Source organism: Aythya marila (genome assembly GCF_965140915.1).
Source record: "Aythya marila genome assembly, chromosome: Z".
Lineage (NCBI taxonomy): Eukaryota > Metazoa > Chordata > Aves > Anseriformes > Anatidae > Aythya > Aythya marila.
Window position 1 is genome coordinate 79,403,179 of NC_139080.1, and position 16,540 is coordinate 79,419,718.

Genomic DNA, 16,540 nt, shown 5'->3' on the forward strand with positions numbered 1-16,540 from the left:
GATGGGGCATCTTCAACTTCTCTTGGCTACCTGTTCCAGTGTTGCACTACCCTTACAGTGAAGAATTTCTTCCTGATGCCTAATCTAAATCTATTCTCTTTTAGTTTAAGACCATTCCCTCATCTTGTCATTATCTACCCGAGTAAAGAGTCCTACTCCATCCTTTATATAAGATCTGTTTAAGTATTGAAAGGCCACAATGAGGTCTGCCGGAACCTTCTCTCTCTCAAGCTGAACATGCCCAGCTCTCGCAGACTTGACCTCCCTCGACCTGCTGGTCATACCTGTTTTGGTGTATCCCAGGACGCTGTTGGCTTTCTGGGCTGCAAGCACACACTGCTGGCTCACATCCAGTTATACACTGTCCTTCTCTGTATCCCCGAAATGAATCTGAAATTGGTTTACTTAAGCCACGAGTTTGACCTGGGTCACACAGTACACTCTAACAGTAACCTTTACAGACTGATTCCCACAGAAAAATTGATATTTTTTTTACTGAAGAAATACTAGGTACACAGACAAATGATACTAGTGAATTTTAAGGGGAAAAAAGTAGATATTTAAATGCAAAATATTTTAATCATACTGAATAAAAAGTTATTCAGTTTAAGTAAATTGCATGGTAAAAGTCAGTCAAGGCAAATCACAACCCTATAAGTTTCTTGAAGTGGATGCACTGTAACAGATTTATATTTTTTCTCGGAGCTACGTTCATAACTCTTTAAATACCTCCAATTATAACAAATACATAAATTTAAGAAATGATCTAGGAAGTTACAAGTGGACATTGTACAAACAGTATTGGTAGTTATTATAGAATGTTTCAGTTTGGCCACATAACTAAAGAAACACTACAGAAAGGATTTCAAAATTTATTCTAAAACTACTAAACAACTAGCTATGCATATGGCTCTACTTAAACATCAGATATCCTGATGATGCTAGCTAGAGAAGATCTCATGAAGGGATACACCTAAACTACATTCCCAACCTTCATTAAATATGTTATTCTTTTCAGATACAATAAAAGCTTGTACCTAGTCAAAATGATGCAGCTACTGTATACAGATCTACTAAGTAGTCACAAAAGATCCAGAAATAAATTTGTATATAAATGAAAAATAAGCTTCAATTATGAAGTTTTCACATTTGTTGCTCTACCATTGAAGTAAGCCCCTCCAGATAAGAACTGCAACCTCTTTACAGTTCCTGGTTAAATTTAACACTTATTCTAAATTACAGTTTTGTGAAACATAACAAGAAATTCATTCTCTGCTATCACAGAATTACAGAATGGTTAAGGTTAGAAGGGACCTCTGGAGCTCATCTGGTCCAACCTCCCTGCTCAAGCAGGGCCACTGAGAGCAGGTTCTCCAGGCCCATGTTCAGGCAGCTTTTAAAAATCTCCGAGGAGACTCTACAGCCTCTCTGGGCAGCCTGTGCCAGTGCTCAGTCACTCATAAAGTAATTAAGTGCTTCCTGACATTCAGACAGAACCTTTTGTGTTCCTATTTATGCCTGCTGCCTCTTGTCCTATCCCAGGGCACCATTCAAAATGGTCTGGCTCCATCTTCATTGCAACCTCCCTTCTCGTATTTATATACATTTGTGGTGGTTTTACCGTGCTGGGCAGCTAAACCCCACAACCGCTCTCTCACTCCCCCTCCTTTAGATGAGGAGGGGGAGAAGTAAAGCAAAGAACAACTCACGGGTTGAGATAAGGATAATTTAATTAAAGGGAAATAATTATAATAATTAAATAAAGACTACCATGAACTAAACAATTTAACTAAGGGGAAGTAAAAGGGAAAAGGGGAAAAAGGGAGGAAAACAAACAAACAAAATAAATGAAAGCTATATGGAAGTGCAGAGGAAAGAAATTACTCTCTACTTCCCACAAATGAGCGATGATTGACCACGTCCTTGAAGCAAGGCCTCAACGCACGCAGCCGGTGTTCGAGAGGAGGACCGACGTCTTCTCAACGAGAGCCCACCCCTCCCCTCTTCTTCCTGTTTCCACCTTTTATTGCTGAGTGTGACACCACATGGTATGGAATATCCCTTTGATTGGTTTAGGTCAGCTGCCCTAGTGATGTTTCTCTCCTCACTTTTTGCCCACCCCCTAGGAGGGTTAGAGAAAGGCCCAATGCTGTGCCACTGCTGCTCAGCAGTAGACACAACACTGGTGTGATAACACTGCTGTTCCAGCTACAAGTACAGAGTACGGCACTGAATGGGACTGAATGGGCTGCTGCCGGGAAAGTTAACATTCCAGCCAGACCCAGTACAACATTGATACTGGTATTTATATACATTGATAAGATCCTCCCGGATCCTGCTGCTCTCCAGGCTGAACAGTCTCAGTTTTCTCAGCTTCCCTTCAGGACAGGTGCTCCAGTAACTTGATCATCTCAGTCACCCTCTGTTGGACTTTCTCCAGTATGTCCATATCTCTCTTGAACTTAGGGGCCCAGAAGTGGATACAGTACTCCAGGTACTCCAGCCTTGCCAAAGCTGAGTAGAGAGGAAGGATCACTTCCCTTGATCTGCTATACCTAGGCTTCAATGGGAACATTTTCCAAAACCACCGAGAATAAAGAATGAGTAATATTTCCTCTCTCTTTTTGCTAAGTTCATTTTATTAGAATTAATTCTACATCAGAATCATACAATCATAGCATGTCTTGGGTTAGAAAGGACCTTAAAGATCATCCAGTTCCAATCCCCTGTCATACGCAGGGATGCCACCCACTAGATCAGGTTGGCCAAGGCCCCATCCAATCTGACCATGAACACCTCCAGAGACGGGACATGCATAGCTTCTGTGGGCAACCTGTGCCAGTACCTCATTGCCCTTTGAGTAAAGAATTTCCTCCTGACCCCTAATCTCTATCTCCCTTTTTTTTTTAGCTTAAAGCTTTTCCTCCTTGTCCTATCACTGTCTGCCTATGTAAAAAGACCCTTCCCATCTTTTTTATAAGCTCCCTTTAAGTATTGAAATGCTGCAATGAGGTCTCCCCAGAGACTTATCTTTTTTAGGCTGAACAGCCCCAGCTCTCTCAGACTTATAACACTAAACACTGGTCCCAAGACAGAAGCCCTGAGGGACTCCACCTGGACATAGAGACATTGACCACCACTCTCTGGGTGCAGCCTTCAAGCCAATTCCTTATCCACCATTCCAATCCATATCTCTCCAATCTGGAGATCAGGATGTCATGTGGGACCATGTCAAAGGCCTTACAGAAGACCAGGTAGATGACATCAATCAGTCTTCCCTTGTCAATTAATGGAGCCACTCCATCACAGAAGGCCACCAGATCAGTCAGGCAAGATTTGCCCTTAGTGAAGCCATGCTGGCTGTCTTGGATCACCTCTTTATCTTGCATATGCCTTGACATTGCTACCAGGAGGATCTGTTCCATGATCTTGTCAGGTACAGAGGTGAGACTCACCAGCCTGTAGTTCCCCAGGTCTTCCTGTCTACCTTTTTTTAAAAACAGGAGTGATGTTTCCCTTTTTCCAGTCACTGGTAACATCACCTGACCACCAAGAGTTTTCAAGTATGATGGAGAGAGGCTTGGCAACTCCATCAATCAGTTTCCTCAAGACCCTGGGATGCATGGCATTGGGCCCCATAGACTTACACCTCTTCAGTTTCATCAGGGGCTCACAAAGCTGCTCTTCACTTGCAGTGGGAGGGACTTAGTTCCCCCAGTCCCTCTGTAGAGGTCTAGGGAAATGAGAGCCATGGGATGCCTGACTGGCAGTGAAAGGCAACCAGGCGATCAGGCCCAGTCAGCATGGGTTTATGAAAGGCAGGTCCTGCTTGACAAACCTGATCTCCTTCTATGACAAAGTGACGCACTTGGTGGATGAGGGAAAGGCTGTGGTTGTGGTCTACCTTGACTTCAGCAAGGCTTTTGACACCGTCTCCCACAGCATTCTCCTCAAGAAACCGTCTGCTCATGGCTTGGACTGGCACATGCTTCATTGGGTTAGAACCTGGCTGGGTAGCCGGGTCCAAAGACTCGTGGTGAATGGAGTCAAATCCAGCTGGAGGCTGGTCATTAGTGGCATCCCCCAGGGCTCAGTACAAGGGCCAGTTCATTCTAATATCTTTATCGATGATCTGGGTGAGGGGATCAAGTAAGTTTGCAGATGACACCAAGTTAGGTGCGTGTGTCGATCTGCTCGAGGGTAGGAAGGCTCTGCAGGAGGATCTGGATAGGCTGCACCGATGGGCTGAGGTCAACTGCATGAAGTTCAACAAGGCCAAGTGCCGGGTCCTGCACCTGGGGTGCAACAACCCCAAGCAGAGCTACAGGCCAGCAGAGGAGTAGTCGGAAAGCTGCCTGGCAGAGAAGGACCTGGGAGTACTGGTTGATAGTTGGCTGAATATGACCCAGCAGTGTGCTCAGGTGGCCAAGAAGGCCAACAGCACCCTGGTTTGTATAAGAAGCAGTGTGGCCAGCAGGTCTAGTGATTGTCCCTTGTACTTGGCTCTGGTGAGGCCGCACCTCGAGTACTGTGTTCAGTTTTGGGCCCCTTTCTACAAGAAGGACATTGAGGTGCTCGAGCGAGTCCAGACAAGGGCAATGAAGTTGGTGAAGGGTCGGGAGAACAAGTCTTATGAGGATCAGCTGTGGGAACTGGGATTGTTCAGCCTGGAAAAGAGAAAAGGAGGCTCAGGGGCAACCTTATTGCACTCTACAGGTACCTTAAAGGAGGCTGTAGTGAGGTGGGGGTTCGTCTGTTCTCCCATGTGCCCGGTGACAGGACAAGGGGGAATGGGCTAAAGTTGTGCCAGGGAGGTTTAGGTTGGATGTTAGGAAGAACTTCTTTACTGAAAGGGTTGTTAGGCATTGGAATAGGCTGCCTTTGGAAGTGGTTGAGTCACCATCCCTGGAGGTCTTTAAAAGATGTTTAGATGTTGAACTTAGTGATATGGTTCAGTGGAGGACTTGTTAGTGTTAGGTCAGAGGTTGGACTCAGTGATCTTGGAGGTCTCTTCCAACCTAGATGATTCTGTGAAGACTGAGGCAAAGAAGATGTTGAGTGCCTCAGTCTTCACCATGTCTGTTGTTAACAGTTCTCCCTTCTCCTTTGTCTGAGAGGTAACACTCTTCTTGGCCTTTCTTTTCTGGCCAATGTACCTGTAGAATCCCTTCTTGTTTTTGTTTTTTTTTTTTGCATCCCTTGCCAAGCTCAGTTCCATCTATGTCTTGGCTTTCCTTATCCCATCCCTGCATATCTGTATGGCATCCCTGTACTCTTCTCAGGCCATGTGTTCCTTCTTCCACTGCCTATTTCCTTCTTGTGCCTCAGTCTGACCAATAGGTCTTACTCAGCTATTCCAGTTTCCTGCCTTCTCTGCTTGATTTCTTACACATTGTAATGGAAAGAACAAGACATCTCCTTTTTTCATGACCTCTTCTTGTAGGATTGCATTTTGTATCTATCCTGAACTTCTACTGAAGCCCAAAAATGTACATCTCAGGGGACAGGGTGAGTATGTTCAGGTATTGTATCTATTCTGTCATGACCAATTTTGAGATATTTGTGAAGCACTGAGAAAAATAGGAACTACTGACAGCTGTTTTCTGTCTTAGCAACCACTTTATCATTTGACAAAGCCTCAAACTTCTCTTGCACTTCTTCTCAAATGTTGGCATCCACTGTCATTGGCAGCCATGGTCTCTGTGGAGCTGTAGGTAATTCTTTTGAAGATCACAGTCCAGTGTGTATATTACCGTTCCATGGATGCTTTACCATTACTGCGCTGCTTTTTTTCATGGTTCCTCAAGAAAACAGCACAGAAGTGGGGATCAGCTATAGTCCCAAATTAGTTGTCATCTGTTGATAACATTTTATGACCTATCCTACATGAGGTGTTAATCTTCAAGTATGTCAGCTGTGCCTAGTGCAGTGACCTGCCCAATGATGGCAATGTGAATCCTGCTGGTTTTAAAGCATTTTTTTCATGATTATATAGATAGCTTTAAAGGAGAATATCTTACCTTGGCGTATAAAAGTTTGGCTAGTATCTAGTAAAATATCACAGCCTTCTACTATTGTTCTTTCTATGGCTAGATTCTTCCGGATGTTTTCTGTGTCACTCACTTCATCATGCATCACCCTGTCAGACACAATAAAAATTCACTTTAAATTCCCTGAAATATATCTTGCACCTGCTGTGTCTATTTTCACTTGCACTTATTCAGTGTATGCACAAAAAGTACCTAATGTCCTTTGCCACAAAACAGACATACATGCAGTACATGATTATTCCTTTTTCTTTTTTTTTTTCCCTTTCAAATCATTGTTGCAATCATTTAGTTTTTTCAGCAGTAGAACCTATTTTGCCAGAGTTGTTTTTAGACTTTTCCTGAACACACCTGACAGATGCCACCAAGCTAAAAACTCGTCACAGCTGCTAGAAGAGTGCTTCTGGATCGGTAATAAGAGAGTCTACCACAAAACTGGAAGCGTTTTCTAGTTCTTTGAATTAGTTATATAACATATTTTGGAGTCTTTGTCCTTGATTTTAGGTTCTCACTCTATTCTGCTTCAGTTTGCACTTGAATGTACCATTCACTTCCTCATTGCTTCCTACAACAATCACGGCTTCAATGGCTCACCTCCAAACTTCTTCTGCTTATTTTCATAGATATCCTCCCGTTACACAGAGAAGTACATTTTTTTCCAAGGCTGAACTCAACACAAGCTTAGATGATGTTGTGATGTTCCTGAACTAGGACTTCACTGCACTATCTGAAAGTTACTGTTCCCTCAAATCTACAATAAATGAGTCACAAAGCTTTATATTTATGGTCTGTACTACCTGCCTTATGAGAAGAGGAGGATCAGTCAACCTGAGCCTCCAATTCTGAACACTCAGGGATGAATTTTTTAGATCACCAATGAACTCTGACTTATGAAAAGAAGCAGAGTCAAAGTTGTTTGATCTGATTGCACATATAACACTAATCATAGAAATTCTATGCTTTGACTAAATGGAAAGGAGATGCTCTTTTCTGCTTCAAATGGTCTCATAACATGGAAGATCTTTCTGAACACTGTAGGATTCAAACACAGACACTTTAATAAAAGTCACTGCCTGCCCAGCTCTTTAAGAAGTCAGTGCTTGAAGAGGTGGCAGGACGTGACCTGTAGGTGACTCAGAAAGCTGTCTGTGTTGAAGATATAGCATGACAAAAAGGAAAAAATAATAAGCTCAAAATTAGTGGGTAGTTTGCACAACATAGCCACTAGGTCTTAACAGCATTAAAAAACTGAACAGTCCAAAGCATGCAATTAACAAAAGCTACAAGGCAATCACTGGTTTACAACTACATATTTCATAAGTATTTATTTGGTGAATACTCCAGATATTCAAGGCATATGTCCTAGAGTTCATGCAGCATTTCTTTGCTGCACAACAGAAAGCTGTGTTGCCTAGAGATAGCAACCGAATTTCCTACTGGGCTGACAGAGAGAAATATCTAAGAAAGGATAGGGGATTTCTGGGAAGACATCAATTTTGCAGGATTTTACAGGGAGCACCAATTCTTAAAATATATCTTTAGCTCCTGTTTATCTGGTATTATTTAAAGCATATGTGTAGATCATAATTTCATTAACACATGCAAACTGTAACACAGATTGAGAACTCAGTGATTTTCAAGACCCTGACTGATCCCCGTTCTCACAGAATATCAAAAATGCCCCCCCTTTTTTTAAACTGTGAAAAAATACATACATGTGTGTATGTAAAGAAAATTACTTTGCTCACAACCCAAGGGTAGGTAGTTTCTATAGCAACTCTATTCTCCCCTACCCAAAATACAAGGAAACACTTGTAGATTTGTTAGCCAAAAAAAACAAACAAACAAAAAAAACCACAACAACAACAACAACAACAAAAAGAAGAGCCAAAGTACTAGTATTTTGGCTTTGTTTATCTTTATTCTGGTTTGGTTTTCTTCCTTTTCTTTAGGAGAACTTTTTAAAAAAGAACGAAAACCAAACTAAAACAAAGAAAACTGATTTTTCATTTCAGAGTCTTTGATGCAGGATTATCCAAAAAAACAAACAAACAACAAAAAAAAAGGTGAAAAGACTTACCTTGAAAGTTCTTCCAGTTTAGATTTAGCAAATTCAAGGCTCTTTCGTTCAACATGTTCATGTGGTGTGTGAGCCAGAAGTTCATGCAGTGTTATAATATATCTAGGGATCTTAAAATAAATTAGGTATAGAATCAGCAAATCCATGAAGGAATAATTCCAATACAGCATTTTCTTAAATATTAGCCATTATATTCATCACTAAAGTTTTACAAGCATGGTCTTTTTTTTTCTTTTTTTTTTTTTTTTCTTTTTTTAATATCCACAGCTAAGTAATTATACATAAACTCTAAATAAACCTGCCAAAGTGAGCAGTTTTATTTAGAATTTATTTTTTTAGGTGACAGAGGCTGCATATGCATAGGTACATTCTCAGTTTGAAGAAACACAAGTTCTATTTATTACATTTTAAGAAAAAAATCAGGTCAGAGGCAGTGACAAATATGACATAAATTTCATGTTTTCATGCTGCTATGCATGTGTCAACAGAGAAAACTTTCAGAACTCTCTGGGAGATCCATGTATACCTTCCCACAATTTTGATAGGATACATGCATCTAGATTTTTTTATGACTTTGAAAATACCAGCTAACCTGTTAGCATATAAATGAAAGAATTCACATTGTACTAATGGGCATTAAAGATGGAATAAAAGAACAATGACACTGATTCACTTTGTCATCACTTAAAGCAGTTTCATAATTGTTAAACAGAACCAAGTGATACTATAGTAAACTTATTTTTACAGGGTAAAAGTCATTTAGAAAGTGGAGAGGTGTCTTCTCTTATGCTGAAATGAAAAGTCCTCAGCAATGACACTGTGCCCATCACATACTGAATAGGTTTTGTATCCTATTTTCTAATTCCCCTTCAAAATTCCAAGATCTTTCTTCAAATCTTTTTTCAATCAAAAGATCCCCAAACTTTATGACATACAAATTCAAAGCTGAACAAATGCAGTGTTACAGGTGGTAATGGCTTTTAGGTTAATACGGCTGACTAGAACTACCACAAATGTCAGTGACCCTCTTTTTTCTTTTTTTCTCTCTACTTCTTTTGCAGTAACTGAACAAACTGAGGGTGTTCACTGTTGTAATGATGAGTAAATTGTTATGTCAAATGTATAAGTCACAAAATCTTCAAACCAGCATTTCATAGACCTATGAAAACAGCTGCAAATAATTAATCCAGGCAGATCAAGACAAAGTATCACAAGGCTAAAAAAGTTTTCAAAACCTCTGCAGAATATTGTTCATTTTCTAAAGACCAGGTCACTGGAGAACAAAATGGTTTCCAAGAGTATTCCTTGTAAAATGCTTGTGGTTGTTCTAGCTTGTTATACCAGTTACATTGCTGCATATCCCTGCAGCAGGTCAGAAATTGAGAATTTGTTTCTCAGCTTTTCTTTTTTGTTTGGCACTAGTCCTCATCTAACATTCTCCTTGAACGTACACAAGATTCTGGATAGAGCTGAATCAGTGTAGTTGGAGAAAAGATCTCTACAGGCAGTGCCTAATAAATAAATGAAAACTAAATTAATTTGCACAAGACTACTTTAGTTAAGCAAAAAGCATCTTCTATTAATCAGAATTTCAGTAACACAAAATGATTCAACCAAACAATAAAAACAAACAGTGAAAAAAATGTACAGAGACTACCTGAAACATGGGGTAAGTAAGGAAAGTTTCCAGCATTCGCCCCTCACATGCTGGGTTGGCTTCATATTGCTTCAAGAGTTTGTCAAAATCTCTGTTTTGCTTACAGTTTGCCAGTACTTGTAGACTATATTGATGATTCCGAACAAATTCTTGATATATGTTCAGCATTGGCAGCAGAATGTCAAATAAGTCAGCTAGAAAAAGTCAAAAAATGCTTTTTTTTTCCAGCTACCCATCTCTTGGAATGTATTTTTAAAGAAACTACTATGTTCTATGGAAGTGAATTACTGTAATCAGTACTGAGATTTTAGAAGCATTAAACTTGGTTCCTCCACCTGCCAAAATACAGTTGTTCTGACTAGTAATCAGCTAATATCACTGAAAATTCAGGGGCCCATGTCTAAACAATGCTTAGCGTAGAGGCTAACCCAGAAGCATTCTCGTATATGGACTTCGAGAGAGTCATATTACTGCTCACATGGAACATTCACTACACCAGATCACATGGTGTTACTTCTGCAAACGTATTCCACTCAAAAAGGACACTATCTTTATTAAAAAAAAAAAAAAAACAGCCACTGTAGTTTCAAAAATAATTAAGAAAATTGTACCCTTAGAGAAAATACAGTAACTTACCTAGAATTAAGGTAGGCCAATTAGCTATTCTTGCTTTTAAACCTTGGTGAAATATTTCATGAAGAAACATGATTGTTTCACTGAAAAACAAGTATTTAAAGAAAAAAAAAAAAAAAAGACAATTCAGGTCTATTTTCTCATTTGTAATTCAAAGAGGAACATTTGGATATTGGAACTTCATGGATATTAGTGTATTTTGCACTTCAGTAGAAAAAAATAGAAGACAGTCATTATTATACAAGTAAATACCTCATTTGATTATACTGTATAAAATTTTTAGCATAGTATCTTTTCAAAATGCATAGTATTTACTGTAGAAAGCATATTCTAACTGCTTAGTCTTTTAAATAAAAGCATCTACTAAATAACATATTCCACACGTTAAATAATAGAGTATCCTTGGCAATGCATTCAGTAAATACACAGTAAATACTCCTCTTAAACAAAAGGATCAATAAGATGCAGAAAACTTCTAGCCAGTGGTAGTCATCTATATTCTTATTTGCTGCTCTTCAAAATTTGAAGCTTAGAACTTTTCTATAACATGAACCTTAATATTGTATTTTAGCTCATGAGGTCAGCAGAATCAGCATTAGAGGAATCCCAATTGTAAGTGAAACGATTATGCATAAACTATTATGAAAGGGAAGCCTGTCTCATAACTAAAGCACCATATTATTTTTCTTAGAATTTAGGGGCAGACTTGGATGCAATCTCAATCCTGTTTCAAATTCTAGATGCCTGTTGGCTTATTTTTGCATACTCATTAAAATGGCACTTGGATGCTTAATGCAAAGAACAATTCTTTTTTGTAGGATGTGAACAGACAAGCAAGAGAGAAGGAGGTTCCTTAGGCATGGCAAAAGCAAATAGGAAATATGACACAGTCATCCTCAGGGTCTTATCTGGATCATATGAGGGCATTAAGTCCAATTTTGCTCTCATAAGAGAAAAGGGAAGAAGAAAGGTGGCAGGAAATTTAAAAGAACTGCCCCATGAGGCATTATACTCCTCTAGCAAAGAAGACAAAGAATGTAAGGAGGCACAGAGGACTAACTGGCTTCAAACAGCATCACAGACAGCACCTTTCCTCTTACCCTAAGGAAATGTGGTCCTCGTCAGTCACATTACTTACATCAGAACAACAACAACAACAAAATGCCAAACTTCACTACTGCAAATTCAAGCAGAATGGGAAGAAGTGGTCAGGCAAATCCCTAAAAGCAACTTTAAAAAAAAAAAAAAACAACTTACCTGTTGAGGAAAATACTACTGACATCATCATGACTGATAGGTGGCTTCTTTGAACTTGCAGCCATTCTTAAGGGCCTCAGAAAACAGTTCACAAGAACATAAAGTTGATGCACATATTCAGATTCAGCCTCAACCATGTTAAAAACTATCTGATTCCTTTTTCTCATACTTTCTGCATGAGGAGAACAAATATAATCTTGGACAATAGTCTTCCATTTTCTTCTACATAGCCAGCCCCGCATAAAGCTCTGAACCTAAAAAAACACCAAGTAGAAAAGAAGAATGAGATTACTTAAAATAAGTTTTTCACTGTAGAAATAACCATCTGTGTGAAATGCTTGTCAAAAAAATAAATGTGTTGCCCTCTAAAACATTACTGATCCATAATTGTTCCTGAATTATATTTTTTAGATATCTATTTAATAATAGAAGTCACACAAGCATTTGAAAATGTTGGTAATATTTGTTTCCCAACCATATACATATCAAAGTAACTTTTACCGCAGGCTCAGAGGTTGTACCTTTTCATATACTCTTCCTGTCAGCACAACTATCCAGGTTATCTGCCCAGATTATTTTAACTCCTTTTACTTCCCCTTACATATTTCTCACTTTCTTATATCCTCAATCATATTGTTTTCACGGTTTTCATGGAACGCATTTCAAAATAGATTTCGTATCAGCATTGACACAATTCTGAAACAGCTGTTAGGCTCAGTTTGATTTTTGTTTTGTATAGATACTACTTAATGTTTGCATTTAAAGCTACATATGCTGTTTAATATCAGACACCTAGGCCAGCGATACCATTATAAAGAAAAGTCAGATATTTGCCATTTTTAAGAGGTCACAGAAAATAATATGTCACAGAAAAATCTACTTAGGTATAACACCCATTGAAGTTACAAGTGGACAAAAGACTACAGAAAAGGTCTACTTCTGGTCACAGAAAACTTCCTTGACCTTGGTGTGATGATCATTCATGTTGAAAGAGAAATGGAAAACTTCACTGGTAACAGTTTACTCTGAATAAATAACTTTTTTTAAAAAAAAGGAGGGGGGAGGGGCAACTGTCAAAACAATCAAGATGTAGAATGCAGTGAATCAGAATCAGAACTCTCCTTGTACTAAAAGAGGTATTTCTGGCTCTATTACAATGTTAAATCTGTATGGAAAGGAAAATTCATACCAACTCAATACCTGACTTAGACTATGTGACCCAGAAATGGGTAGTGAAACTAAGTCCATATAACAGAAAAGAAATTATGCAATTTAAGCTATTCTTTTATATCTTTATAAGCATTTTTATAAGAAAGGAGTATAAAGTTACTACATTCTTGATTCCCACAGGACATAGCCAATGGCTGAATTTCACCCTTCATAAGCGGTCAAATGCAAAGTGCAACCTTCTCTAATCAACTGAATATAAAAAAAGTAAAAACAAATACTGAAGTAACAAAGACTCTCAGGGATAAATAGCCCCTGAAATGTATTAAGTTGATATAATTTAAGTGGTTTGAGTAGGATCAGGTCAAAAGACATCTGGACAGTTGAGCGTACTTAATCAAACAGTACCTGAATGCAAAACTAGACAGACTAAAATACACAATCAACCTCCCACATTCCATTTTTCTCCTTTCAAACACAGAATATTGCATATTTACCTTTTTAATTTTTTTAATATCTGGATCCTCATCTTCCTGGTTGCCTTGATAAGGTCGCATTCTTTCTTTTGTTTTATTGAGAGCTATAATCTGACAAAAACAACCATTCATTAAATGCTTTTTCAATGCAACTAAATTATTTGCTACAGAACTAATAGAAAAATCTCTTTGCCTTCTTCAAAAGCTCTTCCTAAAGACTGTTAAAGCTGCATGGAATGACAAGCACATTTTTGGTCACAGGGATATAAACACAATTCTCAGGAAACAAACAAGGCTTTTGATCTAGATGACAGAAGGACCAAAAGAGATATGCTTCTCCTCTCGAAATGAAGTGTGTCTTTCAGACCTTCTCAGCTCAGAACTGCAACAAAACTTTTAACATTCAATGAAACAGAGTAGCTTGGAATGGTCCACAATAATATCACAACCAAAGACAGGGTTTAGAGGACCAGATACCACGTGTGAAGACAGGTGGGAAATAATACCATCAGTGGGATCAATATTGCAAAGCAACATGTCATCTTAAAGTCTCTGACAATGTAGTAATCCAATCAGATTTTCTGCCTGTAATATTTCTAAGAAAAACATCTAGCCAAGGGTTCATAGGGCTATTACATGTAGACCTTACTGGGTACAGTTATTTTTGCAAATATTACAGAAATATTAGAAATGATTATAATGCACACAGCAAAACATTACAATTGATTGGTTGTTTGATGATTCTGTCACATACCTCAGATTTAAGTCTTTCAATTTCTGTGTCTTGATCTTCAAGCTGATGTCGAAGTTGATTGGCTGCAATTTTCTCAGTCTCTACAATTTGCACAAGATGAATGTACTTCTGCATCAGTACCTCCCTTTCAATCAGAATATCTGAATAACTAAAAAAGAAAACATTTAATTTAGTAAAAGTAGCCAGATGTTGTCTTTCATATTTCCTTATGGAATATTGACAGAAAAAAAAAAATCACATTAATGACAAGCAATCTGCAAACGTGCATTTGTTTGACCTAATATAAAATTAATAGCTTAGTCATAAATAATCCAAACCTATGAAGTGTTCAATAATCTTTTTAGAGATAGGAGTCAGCAGTATCCACTGTCACGGAACCCAAAGCAAGATAATTGCACTGATCTTTTTAAAAGCTTCTAATTTTCAGCTTAAGCTCAAGAACTCTATTCATTCAATTTCTTTAATTATTTTAAGGGCTGCACTTTTTTTTGTTTGTTTTTCTCCCCTCTTCCTGTCATCTGTGGGGATTTGGGAGAAGCATTTGATACTTCATCTGAACTATTTCTAATTCTCTCTACCTCTCAGGTTTCTTCAAGAAGAATTCCCATAATAACCTTCAACATTATTATTTTGGTTTGCTAATACCTATTTTATTGATGAGGTCAGTTTGATATTACTCAAACAAATGCATTTAATATAATTAGTAACAGGAACTGTGCTATCAGTCCTTTATTTTATCTTTTAGCTACTTTCCATCAATTAGTATTTTCCTGAAAAGGGACGGTGTCCATAGAGCAATTAAATATCACAACCAGAGCCGTGACGAGCATCAATAGCTTTAAACTAAAAGAGGGAAGATTTAGATTAAAGGTTAAGAGGAAATTCTTCACTCAGAGGGTGTTGAGGAACTGGAACAGGTTGCCCAGAGAAGCTGTGGATGCCCCATCCCTGCAGAGGTTCAAGCCCAGGCTGGATGTGGCTTTGAGCAACCTGGTCTGGTGGGAGGTGTCCCTGCCTACAGCGGGGGGTTGGAACTAGACAAAGTTTAAGGTCCCTTCCAGCCCAAGCCATTCCATGATCATACAGGAAGTACTCTTTACAACTTGAGATAAAGAAGAAATCAGCTGTTCCTACTCAACATCTTCACCAGACTGATCTTTCATGTGATTCAATCTCTCTGACATAGATAACTTAAATGTGTGAAAAAGTACAGTCCTATGAAGTGCTTGTTTGCTGGCAATGATTCAGCAAAATCTACAGACACGTACAGCCTCTTTACCTAACCTCTGGGATCTTGTTCCTCTGGGATTTAAATAATCAGCCACTCACTCTAGCTGAGCAGTGTAATCAACCTGCTGGAGGGAAGGGATGCCACCCAGAGGAACCTGGGCAGGCCTGAGAGGTGGGTCTGTGCGAACCTGTGGAGTTCAATAAGGCCACGTGAAAGGTCCTGCACCTGGGCTAGGGCAATCCCAAGCAAAAATACTGGCTGGACAGTGAATGGATAGAGAGGAGCCCTGTGGAGAAGAACCTGGAAGTGCTGGAATTGGGCCTTGAGCATCCTGGTCTGGTGGGAGGTGTCCCTGCCCATGGCAGCGGGGTTGGAACTGGATGGTCTTTAGGGTCTCTTCCAACCAAAGCCATTCTGGGGTTCTGTGATTTGCACGATAAAGACCAAACACAAAACATGGTAGAAGTAAGGCCTAACATTTGGCAAGGGATCTTTTATTATTTTACGATCTATCATAACTTTCCTGCTATCATGTTTGCACAGGATTTGACAGATGGGATTTTTGGATTGCACATCTTTTCTTTTTTGATTTCTTTCCGCTTGTTACGGCACTCATTTAAAAACAATCATTTCCTATTAAATACTGTGCTGCTTTTATAAATGTAGCAATATGCATCCTCTTCATCATTTTCAGTATATATATTTACTGCCAATTCAATCAGTATTGGCAGAGTTACATACTTGTGGGGGCACTGTTTAGTACAACCATTAAATTCACTGCTTAACCTAAAAAGCAAGCTTAGGTTTAAAATAGAATAAGTTCCCACAGCCACCATAAAGCAAAAGTTTTTCCTCCTTGAATGTATTATGAGAAAAATAGTAAGTGAATTCATTTCAACTGCATTTAATTTCATATTTTTACCACTGCAACTGTAAACAATAAATAGCCAAAATAGTCACTGAGCATCTCTTCCAACAAATAAAACACCATCCCTGAAGAAATCTACTATGGAGCAATCCATATACCTTATGTGGAACAAAAGATAATAACTTAAGAGATTTAGTGCTTTAAAAATGTTTATTAACGATCCTTTCTGTTTTTCAAGAACTGTGGTTTGTTTTTTTCAGAACTGTAATACTTAGTCTCCTTGCATCTTAAGAAGCATTGGCAAATGATGAGAAGTGTCTGAGTTAGACACATAGGTAGCACTTGAACTTTTACAATGGTAAGAAATGTT

At 38.7% G+C, this 16,540-nt stretch overlaps 1 protein-coding gene across 2 annotated transcripts in view; it reads right to left on the reverse strand.

Annotated features, from left to right (window-relative positions):
- RASGRF2 (Ras protein specific guanine nucleotide releasing factor 2) overlaps positions 1 to 16,540 on the reverse strand; it is a 139,235-nt gene that overhangs the window by 69,266 nt on the left and 53,429 nt on the right. For both annotated transcript variants that reach the window (XM_082783530.1, XM_082783529.1), the window contains exons 3-9: positions 14,072 to 14,219; positions 13,339 to 13,428; positions 11,675 to 11,928; positions 10,421 to 10,500; positions 9,785 to 9,978; positions 8,128 to 8,237; positions 6,021 to 6,139 (exon numbers count right to left, since the gene is read on the reverse strand). In XM_082783530.1, coding sequence (XP_082639656.1) covers positions 6,021 to 6,139; positions 8,128 to 8,237; positions 9,785 to 9,978; positions 10,421 to 10,500; positions 11,675 to 11,928; positions 13,339 to 13,428; positions 14,072 to 14,219 — 995 coding nt within the window. The remainder of the gene's footprint in view (positions 1 to 6,020; positions 6,140 to 8,127; positions 8,238 to 9,784; positions 9,979 to 10,420; positions 10,501 to 11,674; positions 11,929 to 13,338; positions 13,429 to 14,071; positions 14,220 to 16,540) is intronic.